Source organism: Peromyscus maniculatus, chromosome 2 (assembly GCF_049852395.1).
Source record: "Peromyscus maniculatus bairdii isolate BWxNUB_F1_BW_parent chromosome 2, HU_Pman_BW_mat_3.1, whole genome shotgun sequence".
Lineage (NCBI taxonomy): Eukaryota > Metazoa > Chordata > Mammalia > Rodentia > Cricetidae > Peromyscus > Peromyscus maniculatus.
This window is the reverse complement of record NC_134853.1, coordinates 153,132,541-153,152,313: the sequence shown is the minus strand read 5'-3', so window position 1 is coordinate 153,152,313 and position 19,773 is coordinate 153,132,541. Positions and strand designations below refer to the sequence as shown.

General features: G+C 52.7%; 1 protein-coding gene and 1 long non-coding RNA gene across 4 annotated transcripts in view; one reads left to right on the top strand and one right to left on the bottom strand.

The window, feature by feature from the left end:
- Man1c1 (mannosidase alpha class 1C member 1) overlaps positions 1-19,773 on the top strand; it is a 148,559-nt gene that overhangs the window by 105,543 nt on the left and 23,243 nt on the right. For all 3 annotated transcript variants that reach the window (XM_006975658.4, XM_042272070.2, XM_076565383.1), the window contains 3 exons: positions 9,314-9,429; positions 11,266-11,346; positions 17,969-18,063. In XM_006975658.4, the coding sequence (XP_006975720.2) occupies positions 9,314-9,429; positions 11,266-11,346; positions 17,969-18,063 (292 nt within the window). The remainder of the gene's footprint in view (positions 1-9,313; positions 9,430-11,265; positions 11,347-17,968; positions 18,064-19,773) is intronic.
- LOC121827412 (uncharacterized) lies at positions 15,193-19,185 on the bottom strand. Its single transcript, XR_013049387.1, has 3 exons — positions 18,829-19,185; positions 16,326-16,498; positions 15,193-15,527 (listed from the first exon to the last, which is right to left on the bottom strand). It is a non-coding gene; the product is annotated as an uncharacterized LOC121827412 (long non-coding RNA).

The following is a 19,773-nucleotide window of genomic DNA, read 5'->3' as shown; positions in this document are numbered from 1 at the left end:
CCCAGGGACTCAGGGCACAGCTGGTGATCTGTGGTGGGGGCAGGGCATCGCTTGCAGAGTGGGTAACAGGCAGTGTGCAGGGGCTGTGAGGCCTGGACTCCATCACTGCTCAGTGCATCAGGCGTTTGACCCTGGAGAACAGGAAGAATGGGGCTTTTAAGTAGGCCAGTGGCGTGGGCAGGTCAGACTGAGTAAACAGCCTTGTGTTACTCAGCTTCTAGCAAGCATTCTGGATTCCAGGAATAGCTAGTTCCTAATAATGCTTTTCCTCACAAGAAGCCTTTGCCTGGAAACAGCCTCTGAGTGCAATTCGAGTGACCTAGGAAACAGCATCATAAACATTCTAGGGGGGAAAAAAAAAACCAGACCACATAGAAATGGAAGGGATCCTGGGTGGGTGGCATGTGCCTATAATCTCAGGAAGCCAAGACAGGAAAGCCATGGGCCTGGGCCAGCCTGGGCTACCTAAAGAAAGAAACAGAAGGTTTCTCTGCAGCTGGATGGCCTCGTCCTACAGGACAGTGGTTTTCAACAGTATACAACATGCTTTGCAGCCAGGTCTGGGGGTGGGGGTCGGGGGGACTTGTGCCCCTTTAACAAATCTTCCTAGGAACTCACGTGGTAGCATCTTCCAGGTGCCTTTGCTGCTCCGGAACGTAGTGCTTGCAGTCGTGATTTGATGAGGCTCTCCGAATAGACAGGTCGGGAATTCTCAGAAGGCTCGGCATGCATGGCTCTTCTGTACCTGGCGTGCAGACGCTCAGCTGGGGAGGCTTGCAGGTGGAGCTTCCCATTCATGCGTCTGGAATTCATGCCAGTTGTTGGCCAGACCTCTGATGAGACCGTCAGAGTAAATGTGCATGGCCTCATGGTGGCTGTCTTGGGCTCCCCCACAACATGGCACAGGAGGCAGGAAAGAGAGGTGCCAGTCCGTTTCTGCCCAGAAACCAGCATATCCTCTCATGCTTTATTCCATTGGTCCAGGTCATGACCCGTCCTGCCCAGGTGTCGGGGGAGAGCCATGGAAAGAGTGTCAGTATCCCAGAAAGCCTCATTCCCGTGGTGGGGCAGTGCCTTTGCCTCAGGCTGTAAAATTACAGCCCGCCACACACAGCCACCCCGCTCCCTGTGGCAGCTGAGAAAAGACGTACATGTTGTTTCACTTCCGATCAAGAGAAGTCTCTGCGGATTGTATCATTAAATTAAACGCAGCCATTAGTGTGTGGCTCTGGGGAGCCGCAGTAATAGGCTATGCCTTGGGTCATTTTTTTCCTTCTAAATGTTCTTCCCGGAGCTGGAGTTGCCCAGCCTGACCCATTTCTCTCTGTTAATATAACATCACATAAAAAAATCATTATTATATGGCAGAGTTGGTAGAGACATGGGCCAGGCGAACGGCTCTATGGAGGCAGCCCCGGGAGCGGCTGCGGGAGCGGCTGTGGGAGCCTGGGGTTCTCATGCTGCCTCCTCTCAACAGGAAACATCGGTGCAGGGTGGTGTGTGCATACCTGTGGAGGCCAGAGGAGGACATGAGTGTCCGTCCTCTTCAGGTGCTGTCGGCCTTGGTTTTTGAGACATGCCCTCCCACTGGCCTGGAATTCATTGATTAGGCTAGACTGACTCCATTGAGCCCCAGGGCTCCTCCTGTCTCCTTTATTCACAGGGATGGGGGGGGGGCGTTTCCTTGTTTTTTTAGACAAGGTCTTACTATGTAGCCCTGGCTGTCCTAGAACTCATCATGTAGACCAGGCTGGCCTTGAACTCATAGAGATTCATCTGCATCTGCCTCCCGAATGCTTGAGACAAAAGCTGTATGCCACCACACCCCGCATGAATAAAGGTCAGACCTAACCCTAAGTCTCCCCAGCACACGGATTGAGGCGCTTTTACTATCACATTTATTTATTTAGTGTGCGCATGTGTGTGGAGGTTGAAGGACAACTTGTAGGAGTCAGTTCTCTCTTCTACCAGGTGGGTACTGAAGACCAAACTCAGGTCGTCAGGCTTGGTGGCAAGTGTTTTTACCCACAAGGCCATCTCGCCCGCCCCATAACCGCTTTCTTAAATTTATTTATTTATTTTTAATGTGTATTGGTGTTTTATTTTGCCTGTGGAAGAGTGTTGGGTCTCCTGGAATTGTAGTTAAGGACAGTTGTGAGCTGCCGTGTGGTGCTGAGAATTGAACCTGGGTCCTCAGTAAGTGCAGCCTGTGTTCTTAACCACTGAGCCATCTCTCCAGTCCCCTGCTTTTTTGAGTTCTGAGGGTATACCTCAGGTTATCCTGGAATGGGCATATGATTCCAGGAATGAACTATACCCTCATTCACGCTCATACACTAAACACTTTATAGCCTGAGCATCCTCCAGCCCATGACTTGGTTCCCTCTGGCCTTGTTGAGGATAGACAGGACAGAGAAGAGGGACGGACAGACGGACAGGGGAGAAAGCCTAGGGGTAGGTAGGTGGGAAGCCCTGGGGTTATGCTGCAGAACAGGGCTGCCCAAAGAGAACAGGAGCCAGGTGTGGGGGAGCGAGTACAGAGGCTGAGGGTCATTTGGAAGGGGGAGCAGGAAGCTTCCAGAGTGTTAATAGGAAATAGTAACATCAGGGACAAGGTCCTGGCAGGAAATTTAAATCTGGGGGTCCCCAACATGTGGACAGGAACAGGCCCAGACCGAATCTCAGACTGTGGAGCTGGCAGGCAATGAGGAGCCAGCCAAGGGGACTAGGAATCAGCCACCACAGGCAAATCACCAGGAGAAGCCAGAGGATGAGCCCCCATCCCCCACCCCCACCCTCCCACACCCCTACCTCAGCCCACCAGTCCAAACCCAGGATGGAGCCAGCAAAGGGGACTAGGAATCAGCCACCACAGGCAAACCACCGGGAGAAGCCAGAGGATGAGCCCCCCATCCCCCACCCTCCCCCACCCCCACCTCGGCCCACCAGTCCAAACCCAGGATGGAGCCAGCAGGAGGCCACAGGGACATCTGTGCCTTCCTGTCCCCTGTCTTTTCACTGTCAGCCAGCAGCTGTTTCTTGGGCATGGGGACAACTTCATGGGGACCAGGGCTCCATCTACTGTGGAGGGACAGACATGGATGGTTCCTTCAGAACCATCAGGAATGACAGCCCTTGACCCAGGCGTACCCGGGAAGGCTTCCCAGAGAACATACCAGAAGGCCTGATTTCATACACACTGGGGGATGGGCGTCAGAGCGATGCTGAGGGCCGGCAAGGTAGACACTGGACCGCCACAGGCGGATGGGGGCAAGAGTGGGTAGAGGGGCCACAGGAGTGGCTGGTGGCCCTGTGAGCAGGACTCTTGCCCTTTAGGGCTGCTTGGAAACAAAACTACAAGGTTCAGTGGAAGAGGGACGAGAGAGACAGAGGAACCTTTGACCTTTGACCCTCACCAGATGTTCAGAGGGAAAGTCAAAGTTCAGGTTCCTGAACTCCGGGAGAGACACCGCCGGATCCTGTTTTAGGAAGACAACCCCATGAGAATGGAAGCCGTGTTGGAGGCTGTTGCATGGAGGTCAGGGGTCACGATGGCCTAAGCCGCAGATACCCGAGACCACCAAAAACACTGTGGAGGGCCTTTCCAGGGGCAGTCAGGTGCAGGGACCAGATGTCGGTATATGGTGTGACACTCTCATATCGCCACCTCCCCTTTCCCTACTCCCTAAACAGGCCATAGTTTCAAGGTGGACAAAGGAACCCCAGAACCCCAGAACTGATTTATCAGGCACTTAGTGTTCACTAAACAAGGGCAGATGAATTTATGGTGGGTGGGTCATGCTCAGGGACCTGCGACGGCTCCCAAGTGCCCCACCCAGGGGTCTTCCCCTTAATCCACTGCTAACTTGGATGCTCACAGGTGTGCCGCTGGCTTGTGCTGGTTTGAGCCAGTTCTGCCTCCCGGGCCTTTGTTCTTTCTAACATGTTTCGCTGTCTCCTGTTCTGAGAGGTTGTCCTGTGTGAAAAGTAGAGCTGGCAGAGGAAGCCGGGCCACTATGGCCGCAGCCCCAGGAAAGGTCTTGGCTGCTGTTCTGAGACCTGTTGGATCTTTAGGTATACGTAGGCTGTGGCCTGTTTACCGGGTGTCTGTCTGTTCCCCATGGAAGGCGTCCAGGTGCCATATAGGGTTGGACTGGGGGTAGAGCGTCTTCTCTGTCGTCCAGCCGGGGCTCTAGAGTAACCCTGAGCCTGCCTGAAGTGAAGGTTCTCCCTAAGTGCCTTGCTGGACCCCAGCCCAGCCAGGTGCGGGATGGAGGCAGGGAAGAAACCATCCAAGCCAAGAGGCCAGAGCCTCAAGCCAGAGCAGGCCCTCACAGGCCCTCACTAACGAACTCAGCCAGTTTCTCAGACATCTTGAGGTGTCATGGGGACAGCTGGTCATAGGGAGCCCCGATTGCTCTCCCTGCCGGGCCCCAAGAGACAGAGGGCTCTTGAGGTGAAGACAAGTGACCCAGGGCAGGATTTTGAAATGAGAGACTCTGCTGTGCCCTGGAGGGAGGGACTCGGCTTCCTCCTGGCCCTGGCTAAGGCTGGCTGCCAGACGGTGAGCACTTAGGACCCTTTGCCCGGAGTTGAGAGTTGGGGGGGCGGAAGCTTGTCTCCCCTGAGCCGGCTTAGTCCCTGATGGGGCCTCACCCGGGAGAGGAAAGGGTGACCCAACAGGACCTCAGAGTTGCTCCAGGCCCTTAAAACACCAGCTTCGCAGCCTGCGTGGGATACATTAGACAGGGCCCTGGATCACTGGGACCTGTGCTCCAGACCAGCCACCCAAGGAGCATAAACGTCTCCAGAGGGTAAAGTTTTCCTTCGCTAGAGCCTTGCTGGCCCAGAGAGGAGGCACCTAGAGAGGAGACAGATGGGAATGCCGGCCTGGCCTCGTGGTTGTGGGAGGGGCTGGCGCTCCACAAGTTCACTTCAGCCCTAGTCTAAGCACCCAGACATGTGACCACCCCCGCCTCTGCGGCCAGCGCTCCCCTCTGGTGATATGTCCTTAACTTCTGGCCCTGTCTTTGCCCCCTTCTCCCTTGCCCTCCCTCTCTCTGGTTCTTTTTCGGGCTGTGCCCTTTATCACACACACCATGCCCGCCCATGATTCAGTTCCGGAGTCTCCATGCGCACTCACACAAGTGAGCAGTTAGGGACGTGCAGGCGGAGGAACCCTGGATGTGGAGGCACAAAGCCAGGCCAGACTCAGCCTGTGACTTGTGACTCCTGACCCCCTGAGCTTCTGCAGGGCCACAGTGGAGACCGCCGTTCTTCTGAGGGCCGTGCTGTGGGCTCTCTGCATCCCTCGCTTTCACATGAGTGGATTCAGCATGATATTATTATTATTATTATTATTGTTGTTGTTGTTTTGTTTTTCGAGACGGGGTTTCTCTGTGTGGTTTTGGTGCCTGTCCTAGATCTTGCTCTGTAGACCAGGCTGGCCTCGAACTCAGAGATCTGCCTGCCTCTGCCTCCCGAGTGCTGGGATTACAGGCATGCGCCACCACCGCCCGGTACATGATCTTCTTCTTATCTCTATCCCCTAATAATATAGTGTGACAGGACTGACCTGAGACTATTGTAACTCATCTGAGATTAAATGGAGTACACGAGAGAATTGCCTAGGTCACATCAAAATCGATGCCGTTTATAGATGGGACCTGAGCGTCTGCAAATTGGAACATCCGAGGAAGAGTCTGGGTACCAGCGTCCCTAGAGGGATTTAGGGGTGAAAGTGCTCTGGGCCCTAAAAGACATTGCTGCTGTCTGTGACTCTAGCTGTAAGATATTGCTGAAAGTCAGCCCTTCCTCCTCCAGGAAGCTCTCCAGATGGCACCAAGCTCACTCCTCTCCATTCTGGGACCTGACAGTGCCCAACTGGCTGAGGCTTCCCTCAATCCTCTCCTGCCTCCCTCAACAGTGAGGACAGCGGGACAAGTTACCTCAGTATTTACTCCCAGGGACCAGTGTTGGGGCACAGAGCAAGCAGTGACAGCTCTTTGTGAACCCCCTGCCCTAGAATAAGAGAACATGAGGACTTTGGCTTGTACGTTGTCTGGCTCCTTTGTCTAAACCGTTTCCCATTTTTCTTTTTAACGGAAATAAGTCTCTAACAAAAAATAACCCAGAAGAAATAAACATTTCTGCCCCAGCACCCAGAGACAAGCTCTGAGCCCCGCAGTCTCCAGCTTGGAGCCCCCTTTTCGCTTTGCAATAAAGCGGGTCTGCCAGGCTGCTTTTGGGGTTTTGCTGGCTCTGTGTGAGAGAGAGGGTATGTGTGCACACGTGTGCATGTATGTATGTGCGCACACGTGTGCATGTATGTAGAGCCCGGAGGACAGCCTCAACTGTCGCTCTTCAAGTGCTCTCTTAGATTTTATGAGACGGTCTCACAGGCCTGGGACTCACCGCGGAGGCTAGGCTGGGGGCCACAGGGCTCCAGGGATCAGCCCGTTCCTGCTTTACCAGCGCTGGGGTGACAGACGCGGCCACCACTTCACGCACCCCGCCATCTCCGCCACCTGTTCTGTTTTCACTTTTTCATCTTTTTTATTATTGTTTGAGAAATTCATTCGTGCCTATAATGTTTGATTAAACCCACTCCCTCCCCTCCCCTCCAGTCCCTCCCCGGTCCTCTCCGTCACTCTCCTTCCCAGCATCATTACTCTTTTAAAAACCCCGAGTCCACTTAGCCCTGTCTGTATTACCTGGGGCAGGGCCGTCTCCTGGATCGTGTGTAGTGTGTGGGTTGCTCTTCTGTGACACCACAACCAAAACTAACATGTGGGAGCGTTTACTTGAGGTTGTGTTTGCATAGAGAGAGTCCTTACCGGCCTAGGAGGCGTGGCAGCAAGTGGCCAAAACAGGAAGGTGAGCGATCACATCTCAGCTGCACACAGGAAGCAGGGAGTGAGAACAGGAAGTAGAACAAGGCTGTAAACCCTCAAAGCCCGCCCCTAATGATGTGCTTCCTCCAGCAAGGCCAAGGCTGTCTGTACCTTCTAACGGTCCCACATCACCCTCCATAAACAGCTCCACCAACATGGAACCAGGTGCTCAAACAAATGAGCCCATGGGGGACATTTCTCATTTAAACAGCAGGTAGACTCTTAGGGATGGCATCCCTGAAGAGAACTGACTCTTCTCCACCAGCAGCCATCAGTTGCCAATAGCAACTCAGCTAGGGGCGGACTTCATACTGGGATTCTTCTGCCTGGATCTTGTGTGGTTCTCACGCGTGCTACCCCAGCCACTGTGGGTTCATGTCTGCGGTTCTCACGCGTGCTACCCCAGCCACTGTGGGCTCATGTCTGCGGTTCTCACGCGTGCTATCCCAGCCACTGTGGGTTCATGTCTGCGGTTCTCACACGTGCTACCCCAGCCACTGTGGGTTCATGTCTGCGGTTCTCACACATGCTACCCCAGCCACTGTGGGCTCATGTCTGCGGTTCTCACGCGTGCCATCCCAGCCACTGTGGGCTCATGTCTGCGGTTCTCACGCGTGCCATCCCAGCCACTGTGGGTTCATGTCTGCAATGGTTCTGTCGTGTCTGGCAAATGCTGTGTTTCTGCAGACTTCTGCTCTCTCTGGCTCTCATAGTCTTTCTACCCCTTCTTCCCAGATGATCCCTGAGCCTTTGGGCGAGGGTTATAGATGTCCCATTTAGAGCAGAATACTCCGTAGTCTCGTATTCTCTGCAGGTTGGCCAGTTGTGGCTCTGTCTTAATCACCACCTCCTGCGATAGATAGATGATAGATAGATAGATAGATAGATAGATAGATAGATAGATAATAGATATTAGATGGATAATAGATATTAGATAGATAATAGATATTAGATAGATAATAGATATATTAGATGATAGATAGACGATAGATAAAAGATAGATAGATAGATAGATAGATAGATAGATAGATAGATAGATAGATAGATAGGTAGATAGGTAGATAGGTAGATAGGTAGATAGATAGATAGATAGATATTAGATGGATAATAGATATTAGATAGATAATAGATATATTAAATGGTAGATGATAGATAAATGACAGAGATAGATAGATAGATAGATAGATAGATAGATAGATAGATAGATAGATAGATAGATAGATAAGCTTCTCTGAGGCTTCAGAGAGGTGCTAATCTATGGATACAAAGAAGAGTACTTGGGAGGCAGTTGTTGGATATTATATCCATTTAGCAAAGTAATCGTACTAGGTTCTCCCCCAAGGCATATGGCCTATCCAGTCGCAGGCTTTTGGCCCAGTGACTAGCACTAGGCATGAGTGTAGTCTTGTGGTACAGGATTCAAATCCAATCAGAAAGTGGTTGGTTACTCCCGTAATGTTAGTGCCACTATTGTACCAGTGGGCGTATCTTTCCAAGCCAATTGCCATTGTGCCTCACAGTGTTCAGAACTGGGAAAGATTTATAATTACTTTTCTCCTCTGATAGCACGCATGGCACCTTTCAGCGCCATGAAAGCCAGCCGGTAGGGATGAAGCTTCCAAGTCAGCACCAGCTTGATTTCACCATGTTCTTTGATTCCAGCATATGGTGTCTTGAGCAATAGGATCTTACCATAAGGTTCTGGGTGGTAAGCAATAGTAATAGCAATAGCCCAAAATATTTAGGAGAGTCTATGGGACCCCACTGGCCAACCACTTGAAAGGAGATAACCTATACCTGCCTTTTTATTTGGTAGACTATGTCTGGCCTTAGAACTTATTATGTAGTTCTTCCACACAGCCTGTCTTTTGTTTGTGTTTGTTTTTTAACTGGAGAGATCCCAGGGTATCTTCCAAGCACATAAAGGCAGGTCTACCTCACTTGTGTGTGGATGTCCCTGTGCTATATTCCAGTCTGTATTACAAGGTTTGGAGTTTGCCTACATCCTCCCTGGGTTCACAGGCATGCAGCATCTGTCTCCCTGCATAAGCATGTGTGAGCACATGTATTTTTTCACAGGATAAAGCAGAAATAGGCGTGGATGAGCCACAGGAATAGCTGTGTGTCAGAAGCTGTGTGTGCTACATAGATCACTGCGGGTGTCACCTGCAACTGAATGACTTGCTGACCAAGGAGTGGTCATGGTCTGGGAAGGGCCCAGCATGGCCTCCATCTCTCCTCCCACAAGGAGACAGGATGGTGGATCCATTGCCCTCACTGGTGGTACTGAAGTCCCCCTAGCTGGTGCCTTGGAGTTCTTCAAGCATTTGGGGACCCTGGGGGGAGGGTGACTTTTCTAGCTAAGAAGGAAAAGGATAAAAATGGCCCCGGGTCACACTTGGAATTCTCTGTGCCTACAGGCGGCCTCAGTGGGGCAACCATCATCGATTCTCTTGACACCCTCTACCTCATGGAGCTGAAGGAGGAGTTCCAAGAGGCCAAGGCCTGGGTGCAAGACAGCTTCCACCTGAATGTGGTAAGTCAGAGGCCATGGGGAGATGAAGGATGTGGTGAGTTGGTACCCATGGGGAAATGAGGGACAGCCTCGAGCTCCACAGATAACCCACTTCTTGCCTGGGGCTCTATAATAGAGCAGTCTAGAGCCCCGGCTTATACCCTCACGAGTGTCCTCACCAGAGACCGGGCTTGAGGTGGGGAAGTCTCCCAGCTGGTGTCCTCTGGTGCAAGAGGAGACAGCTGGGGCCATCCCCTCCCCTCCCCACATTGCTCATCTTGGACGTGTGGCTCAGCAAGAGGTGGGAAGGGAAGTGACTTTGTTGAAGGCACGAGACATGGGGGGCGGGGCTGAGAGCTGGACTGGAGAGCTGGGAAAGACTTTCTGCCGCCCTGAACCTCTGTCTCCTCACTATGAGACAGGAAGGACGACCATGACAGAGGCTGTAGAGAGCATTTTATGGCCTCGTAAAGTCAACACAAATGCAGAGCCTCCTCATCACTGTTATGATTACTGGAATCATCTTGAGGCCTTTGCAGCTTCTGGTGTCTGTGAGGCCGGGGAGGGAGTACAGAACCCTTTGCTCTTTTTCCGTTGAAGGGACAGAGGCAGAGGGCCATCTCCAGGGACCCACCTGGTCCCCCTGGGAAGCCCCCAACTCCTTCAGGCAGAGGCTGGGCCTGCCTAGGGGACCAGGGAGCTGAGGGACACTCAGACAGGCCGGGACAGGTTAGAGTGTTTGCAAAAGAAAGAAAGGTGGGGTCACCTCTTGGGAGCTTAGCTTTTTCGTCTAGAGAATGGGGTGACATCGTGGGGGCACTATGAAGTGGAAAGGAACCATTTACTGGTGGAAAAAAAAATCCCCCCAGATTAACAGACATCAATGGCTGCTGTCAATAATGAAAGCTTGAGCCCAGGCCTGGCAGGGCAGGCCTGGAATCCCAGCTGCTCTGGAGGCTGAGGCAGCCAGAGCACAAGTCCAAGGTGGGCCTGGGTCACTTAGTGAGCCCCCCCCCCCCTGCCTTAAAAAAAGAAAAAAAGAAGGTTGGAGATAGAACGCATTTGCCTAGGCCCTCGATTAAATCCCAAGTATTACAAATAAAAATTAAAAATACGAGGCAGAGGGCCGGCAAGATCAGCACCCGGGGCAAAGGAGGTGTCGGAAGGCACCTGTGTGAGGCCCTGCCCGCCTTACGGTACCACCCGTGAGAAGGCCTGCCTGGGAGGTGGTGATAGACCCGTTCTGTGCGGTAGGAAACTCGGGGGGGGGGGGGGGGGGAGGGGGGAGGGGGGCGGGAGAGGTTTCTCTCAAGTCACAAAGCCATGCACAGGCTCAGGTGGGGAATTTAGCTAGGCCCTGTCCCTGGCGTGTGCTTCGCACAGTCGTGGAGAAGGGCAGTGTGAGTGGCCCCAGAGCCTGACAGCTCTCACGAAGGCATCTGCCCACAGCCTCCTGCTCAGCCCTGCCCTGCCCCCCCAGGGAAGGACCTCCCTCATCCCTACTAAGGAGAGAAGGCTTTGCCTCTTCTTGGGCTAAGTTCCTCCTGCAGCGCGGCACAGGTCTGGAGCCCCCTGGAGCAGAGCCAGGCCTGACTGCTCAGGGCCTCCGGCAAGGCTGGGGAAGGGAGCCAAAACTGGTGTTTATTGGAACACTTCAACACACAGTAGCAACTGCCAGGCAGGTGCTGGCCCCTCTTGACCTCTGCTATGAAAACCGAGCTGTGGCCTGGTCTACTGGAGTCCCCAGAGCAGGCCACAGGTGTGTGTTGAGGGGAGCAGTGTGGCCTGTGTCCAGGGCCTGGATCGCCCTGGGAGCTCACCCGTGTCCTTGCCGTCCCCTCCCCTGCCTTCTTGCAGACTGGAGAGGCGTCCTTGTTTGAGGTGAACATCCGGTATATTGGAGGACTGCTCTCGGCCTTCTACCTGACGGGAGAAGAGGTGAGTCGGTCCTTTGAGGCCCCAGGGCTGGCCAGGCTGGACGGGTCTTAGAAAAACTATAGTCACGCCTCTTCTCTCCCTGTGGCTTCTTGGGGAGGGGTGGTCTGCCAGAGACCAACCAGAAGCCCCCCCCATGAGGATTCCACATTGCTCAGATCCATGGCCCAGGTGAGCATGCTCGGCTCCCAGAGCAGCTGATGAGTTCTATGAGAACAGAACCATGTCCACACAGAACCTGCCCAGAAAACTGCTATGGTGCGATTCACAGGTGTCCGCTCTCAAGACCCACAACACTAAGACAACGCTTGCCACTCCAGGCCTTTGGCTTTTTTTTTTTTTAGTTAGTGTTTTGCCTGCATGTATGTCTGAGTACCACATAGGAGTCCTGTAGATGTAACCAACCGTCTTATTAAATAAGAAACACAGAGCCAATGTAAAAGAGAAAGCGGAGAGGTCAGAGGTCAGAGCTAAAACCTTACCCTTCCTCCTGTGGTGCTCCTACCTCTCCGAAAGAGACCTACTTCCTGTGTGTATGTCTTTACATAGTCTTTCTGTTCTGCCTTCTCATTGGTTGCAAATGCAAACACATGACTGCCTTGTCACTGCCTGTAAGTACAGCCCTCCAGGTCTTAAAGGCGTGTGTCTCCAATGCTGGCTGTATCCCTGAACTCACAGAGATCTACCTAGCTCTTCTACCAAGTGCTGGGATTAAAGGCGTGCGCCACCACCACCATGCTTTTGCTATGGCTCTAATAGCTCTGACCCCCGGGCAACTTTATTTATTAACATACAATTAAAATCACATTTCAGTACAAATAAAATACCACCATAGAGTCCGGTGCCCACAAAAGCCAGAGGCGTTGGATTCCCTGAAACTGTAATTACAGCTGTGAGCCTCTGTGTGGGTGTTAAGAATTGAACTCGGGTCCTCTGGAAGAGCAGCCAGTGATCTTAAATGCCGAGCCGTAATTGATTTCGATGTACTCCACACCCTACACTTCTCTTCCCTCCAGTCCTGGGCAGAACTGTAGCCAGACACTCGCCTGCACCCTTCCCAAGGGAGCAGTGTGGCAATGGGGCCGCCCTGCTGGCCATACCTGTAACTGCAAGGCTTTGAGAGCCAGGAAGTGCCCAGGGTCACCTGGGCCTTAAACCCCTTCTTATCACTCTCTCTCCAGTCATGGGATTGTCACGATGCCTCTTTAGACCAAAGAGCCCTTGTGACTTGGGACAGGAGGGAGAGTTTGGCCCAGGGCTGTCACCTCCAAGGAATGTATTCTCTCTGCCAGAGAATCTGAATTGTACTGAGATTGGGAGAAACTGGAGCCCTCCTTCTCCTCCCCTCATGAGCTCCCGTCACGGCACAGCCTGAATATCGGGTGCCCAGGTTGGCAGCGTCCCCAGAATACAGGTCATGAGCCAGGCTGTTTCCCGGGACCCAGAGAGCCACTCTGCCCAGCTCAGCTGCCACTTGGAACCAGGAGCCGGGCAGGTGAAGCAGGCAAGCTACAGAGAAATCCTGCCTCCCTCCACCTCTGTGGTCCAAGAAAGTCTTCCTTCCTCAGCTGTCAGGGCTGAAGTCGAGGGCTTAGAGGTAACAGGCCGTTTCTATCTCCCGAGTCTCTCTGGGCCGCTCTCCATAGAACATAATCTCCTCGGCAGAAATTACTGTCGATGGGAGCCATCGGCTCTGAGCCACCCCGAGCTTGATTTTTATTTGAAAACCCCAGGACAGGAAAATGACAGAGGGAATGGGGGGAAAAAAAAAAAAAAAAAAAAAGGCAAAGTCATTCATGTGCTTCAGAGGCATCTGTCCAACCTCCCCGGCTGGTGCGGCTGGAGGGATGGATGGAGGGAAGCGGGAGGGGAGGTGCTTGAAGACTAGCTACTCAGGAAGGAGCAAGTGATGCCTGAGACAGCCACCCAGCCCTCCTGTGACCCTTCTCTGAGGGGTCTGTAGTTCTGAGCCCTTAGCTCCCCACCTCACCCAGTCTTCTCAGGATGTGTACCTGGCAGGGGGCTGTGGACCGGGCCACCGGTGACTTGAGACACAGTTCCCGAGGCTCAAAGGGTAGCCAAATAGGCGGCCCTGAGTCTGTCTGCACAGCCTGGCCCGGAGGGGCAGCACACCTCTGTGGCCCCTGCTCTCCCTGGGCATGTTACTTTGCTAATATCAGGTTGTGAGTTCTGTGCAGAGCTCTGAGAGAGTTGGAAATACCCCATCCCCGCAGGGAAGGCCTCACCTACTTGCAGATGGTGAAACAGACCTCCAAGTCCGTGAGGCACTGAGGGCTGGACTAGGCCTCACTCCAGCCCTCTGGCCTTCCCCGCTCTGTCTCCCTTGTCACTGCTTGCTCCCAGGGCTCAGTCACTCAAAGCTCACACACACCCAGTGGGTGCCTGCTGGGGGCTTCCCATTTCTTAACTTCCCACAAATGTGTGTGCCGTATTTGCTGGCTGCTACTTTCTCTGCTTCAGAGGATGTGGCAGAAGAGGGCCCTGCTAGCTGGTCACTCCTGCTGAGACTCGACTCCCGTTAAGGTGACCAGCATGGGACTGGAGAGATGCCTTAGTTGTCAAGAGCACTGGCTACTCTTGCAGAGGACCTGGATTCAAGGCCTAGCACCCACATGGTGTCTCACAAACCTCTGTAACTCCAGTCCCCGGGGATTTGATGCCCTCTTCTGGCTTTCTTGAACACTACACATGTATGGTGCACAAACATATGCCAATGAAACACCTGTACACATAATATATATATTTTAAAGGTGACAAGCATAATCAGAGCTGGTCCTGGGGATGTTGGGACAGCACTTCACAGTTTGGAAGCATGTTCACATATAAGCTTCCTCTTTCTCAATTTCTACAAAAAACTCTGTGAAGCTGCCATGGGCACACCCTATCATTCTACTGTACAGATGGGGAAACTGAGGCTCACAGACAGTGCAGGTCTCAATGAAGGTCACACAATGACATGGGAGGATGTATGCTGAGTCCTTGGCCCTACAGAATGAAACTCAAGTCTGTTGCTCTCCGATCTGGAGCTGTGGCCACTGAAACCACATCCCTGTGTGGGGAGACACCAGGTGTCCTAGAGAAAGCCACAGAGCTCTGTAGCCCTGAAGGGATCACTCTGAAGCTCAGCCTTAGTGAGGACCTTCCCTGCGAGCTGTTACGGAGACTAGAGGTCTGCAGACACAGCCCTCCCCACTCTCCCTTCCAAGATGGCAGAGTGGACGGACCCACGTCTTTCTGTCCCCAACACTCTAGAACATACATGCTTGCCCAGGCCCTCCCCAGGGCCATTGGGACCGTCTGTGACAGCTACAGCAAGGCCTCCTAAGGGCCATGCACAGGAGGGACATGGTACTCTGTCCTATCTGCAGAGAAGATCCTGTCAGCTAGGTCAGCCGCCCCCCCCCCCCAGGGTCTCAGGTAACCATGCAGCTGTCTGGGCCACACATCTGGGTGCGTTCCATTCACCGCCAACAACCTTCTCGATGGGTAAAGAGATCAAAGCCTATATGAGATCAAGCCCTTTCGGTCACTAAACCAGTGGCTTCCAGCCTGGCTGAGCTCTGCAGCTGACCCCCAGGGCGGACCCTGCAGCTCCAGGTGACAGGTGTCTTTGGGTTCTAGACCAGCCCCCGTGGTCTGCTTCCAGGATTCACAGACAGGCACTGGACAGTGTCCCCTTGGCTGACCATGTAGCCCCCCCCCCCCCCCCCGTTACCCCCTTTCTTTTTCCTTGGCAAGGCCATGCACCCTCAGAGGCCTCAAACCCATTCACCGCTCACAGTTGGGGGCCCCTAGCAGCTGCCTCAGGGGGTGACTTTGGTGGTTGTTTGTTTGCATTATATTCTGTGATGTCGGAGACCCAGGGCCTTGAGTCCATGAGCCCCTCAGTCAGCAGATTTTTGTTGCTGGTGGCTTTGTCAGGAAGGGCAGGAAATTGAGTCAGTGGAGCTACAGACTGGGGACTTGCATCTCATCTCTTAAATGACATTTATGATCCTCTCTAGGTATCCATGGTGATTGGGCCCAGGACCCCTATGGATCTCAAATTCCAGGAATGCTCAGAGCCCTTACCTGAAATAGCATGCTATTTGCAGAGAGCCCGCATTCATCCTCTCAAAGTCCTTGGAGTGCCCAGCAGCAGAGGCTGTGTTCCACTTCCTCCCCTAGGAATAAGAATCCCTGTGCATGGGCAACACAGACAAGCTTTCTACCCCTCCCTCCAGGGTGGAGCCCACACTGGCCTCAAATTCCTGCCTTCAAATGTTTCTCTTGCCTCAGTGTCAGGATTACAGGTGGACCCCGTCATGGCCAGTTTTGGTTTGTTTTTTTTTTTTAAAGTGTGTTTTCAGTCTGTAGTTTGTTGAATAGGGAGTCCAACTGTGTTAATGGCCTGTGTGTGTGTGTATGTGTGTGTGATGTTTCTTGTGCACTAAAATGCATGTGGGTGGGTGCCTGTGTGCTCAAATTGGGAGACCAGAGCCAGATGCATGGTCACAGACACCTGTAGTATCAACTACTCAGGCTGAGCATGGTCACAGACACCTGCAGTATCATCTACTCAGGGGCTGAGCATGGTCACAGACACCTGCAGTATCAACTACTCAGGGGCTGAGCATGGCCACAGACACCTGTAGTATCAGCTACTCAGGGCTGAGCATGGTCACAGATACCTGTAGTATCAACTACTAAAGAGGCTGAGGCAGAAGGATTACTTGAGTGTAGGCATTCAAAACCAGCCTGGGCAACACAGTGAGACCTTCATTTTAAAATAAAAATAACTACATGAAAAGCACAGATAAATCAAAAGAAGGAAATAATGCTGTTCATGGGTTAACCCCTCTGAGAGGACATTGCTAATGTTTTGATGTATTTCCTTTTTTCATGCATCCATATGTAAACACATTAAACTGAGTTACACTATTTGGGGACATTTTTGACGTCACAGATGTATATATACTTACTCTGCCCCTAACTGCTCTTCGACTACATCATTTCAGTGGCTGCGTGGCATTACATCGTGGCATTACATCGTGGCATTACATCGTGGCATTACATCGTGGCATTACATCACATGGAAGCCAGAACTGAACCACTTGCCTGTGGCTTGATGCACCACACTCTATTTTAGGCAATGCTAGAATAAACATAATAGAAAATCTTTCACAACACTCTCAATTATTTATGTCCCAAGAATAAATTGGGTTTATTTGTTTTTTTAATATTACATTTGCTCATTTGTTTTATGGGTGTATGTGTGCACGTGTGTGTGTCATAGTGTGTATATGGAAGTCAGAGGGCAGCTTCTGAGAGTGAGTTCTCTCCTTCCACCATGTGGGTCTCAGGGATTGAACTCAGGTCATCGAGCTTGGCAGCAAGCACCTTTACACACTGAGTCCTCTCGCTGGCCGTTTAGCAAAAATGGGTTATGAGTGACACTGTTGAGTCAGAAGGTCACACATCCTTCTGAGTTAATCTGGCATTTCAGAGGAACAGTTTTCAGGGTTCGGAACCTCACTTAGGGACCCTGAGCTGGGTTCTCATTATGGCTCCTTAACTATCATTTGGAGGGTTTAAAACAACCATTCACCCTTGCCCTTCATTCCCTGTCTGTAAAATGGAAACAATTGAGTCACCTCAGAGTACCAAAGAAAGGCCCTTTCCCTGCATCTTAAGGGGGAATCTGTCATCCAAGAGGTAGAAGGTTCTGGAATCTGGAGAACAGTTTGGTCTGGGCTCCGAGTCCAATGCTGCATATGCTCTGTCCAGATCGACTGTTTCCCTCACTCTTGTTGTATTAGTCAATTCCCCCTCGTGGAACAAAATGCCTGAGATAATCAACTTAGAAGAAGAAAGTATTCTACTGAGGTTACTGTCTCAGAATGATCTCAACTGGGCTCACCATTTCAGTGGTCTCAACTGAGCTCACAGTTTCAGTGGTCTCATCTGGGCTCACCAGTTCAGGGGTCTCAGACCATGCTTACTTGGCTGCTGCTTTGGCTCCATAATGATCCAGGACATTGTGGCAGGAACACATGATGGAAGAGATGCCGGGATACAGAAGGGAGGGAGGGGGGATCCCAATGTCCCCATCAAGTCCCCCCACCAGTGACCTAGCTCCTTTCCCCTAAGTTCCAGCTTCTAAAGGTTCTACCATCTCCCAGTAATAACAAGACTGGTGATCGAGCCTTCAATACACAGACCTCTGGGGATGCTCCAGGTCCAGGCTACGGACATTCAGCATGTACCATCCCACAGCTCCGTGAAGGGCGGTGCTGATGCTGACAGCCAGTCCTTCTCAGTGGGGTCTGCCTCTGCACTTGGAGGTGATGCTGACTGCTTTCCTCTCCTCTTCCCAAGGTCACCTGACCACAGTGACAGTCCTTCATCCCCCTACCATCTGAGGAGCAACACTGGCTTTTTATGAACACAGAAATGGACAGAGGCTTTGTCTAAGGCCGCAAAGCCAGCAAGCTGGGGGCCTGGCCTTCCATCCAGGCTGTCTGGCTGCAGAACCTGACATCTTGCCTCTTCCTCTTCGCAATCCTGTCCCCCAGCCTTGACTCCACCCAACTCGGACTCAGTGCCCTTTGACCTTTCTTGGCAGGTGTTCCGAGTAAAGGCCATCAAGTTGGGTGAGAAACTGCTGCCCGCCTTCAACACACCCACAGGCATCCCCAAGGGTGTCGTGAACTTCAAAAGGTGAGGTACCTCGTAAACCACCCCCATTTGTGGTCCTGAGAGGTGGCCTGATGAGGAGTCCTAGGGACCATCAGCAGACGGAATGGAGTCCTAGGGAGTCACTTTCGTCTGATTTGAATTTTTCCGGAGGTAGGAGCTGAAGCATGAGAAAAGTATTATTCCTATTTTGTGCGTGGTAAGAACTGACCTTTGCTAAGTACTGTCCTGGACGGTACTTAGTTACCAAGTGTAGGGTTTGGGCCACCCAGGCCTGACCTTCCAGGGTGGGAGGGACATTTGGTCCTCTGCAAATAGCCCCCAGCTCTGTTGACTCAGAGCCTTCAGAGTTGGCCCAGCTCCCTCTCTCCTGAGGTAGGACTCAGCAGCCTTCAGGCAGAGCGTTCTCCTTGTGCGCTGGTACTCAAGGAAGCTGAGGGGTTCTGGGCCTTGGCCCTCCCGAGGACAAGAATCCTTCTGTGGGACCCTAGCCTTGGCTCTGATGTACGTGAAGGAAACACCTAGAAGATACAGAAGGCGTACGGTCATGTCCCCGAACGCCTGCAGCTCTCTGGGCCATGCATGACATACCTGAGCTGGGGGAGAGGCTGGGGAAATCCACGCACGCTCCCTGACCTACCTGAGCCCCCATCTGGGGTTCCTCATGGGAGTGCTGGCCAGGTGCCTGGGAGGGGGGTCCACCCAGCTTCTGCGGGGCTCCACCCTCCCTTCTGTCCTGTCGCCTTGGTAGCTTTGCCTCCTATGTCCCCCAACCAGTGCCTCTCTCACCTGCCCCTGGTGGGAAGTCTTCCCAGTGTCCTCACCAAAACGTCCCAGAGGCCAGGGCAGTCGTGAGGACTGACAGAAGTCATCCTCCACACCAGACTTGATGCCTCAGAGAACCACACACAGGCCTGGGCTCAGAGAGCTGCTCCGCAAGACAGAAGTGACCCACACCCTCGCGGGGTCTGGGCACAGCCCTCAGGGCCCCTCGCTCTGCTGCAGCCCCTAGCCTCCCGGCTCACCTGTGGCCCCCGCGTGGAGCCTGGTCCTACACAGGCTCTGGGATTGCTGGCACAGGCGTGGATATTTTTAGGCTGCTTGCTCGCCATCGAGACATGCTGCACGTGCATATTTCCTGGCATCGCTCACTTTCATATTCTGGGAAATAAGTGATCGCTAAAAATGGGAGGGTAGCAAGGACGCAGCGGCCACGTGCTGCTGCGAACGCTCCTCAGAGATGACCCAGCAGAGGGCTGGAGCTAGCCTGCTGTTCAGCAGGCCTGGTTCCGGACAGCGAGAGGGCTAGATGAGTGGCACTGGCCAGCGTGGAGGTGGGTGCTCACCTCTGTGCGGGAGGCAGTGACTGTGGCCAACCCAGGGACCTCTGACTGGATCAGTCTGTCACTGGCGTGCACACGTGCGTAAGCGTGCACATACATGTACACACCTGCACAAAACACTCCTGCTTCTGCCCATGCCACTAGTAAGGGCTCAGATATTCAAACTGGTCCTTGTCATGCTATTCTCAAATCCATACATGGACTTGTACATTCATACAAATGTACCTTGATGTGGGTGTGCTCCCTCTAAACATGCCTGTACACGCCTACATAATTACCAACAGCTTTGGCGCCCACAGTGGGTCAGGCACTCTGTGAGCACACAGCAGAGAACCTTCCCTTCTAACCACTGGGACCTGATTTTGCCAGGAAAGAAAGTGAAGCTCAGAGA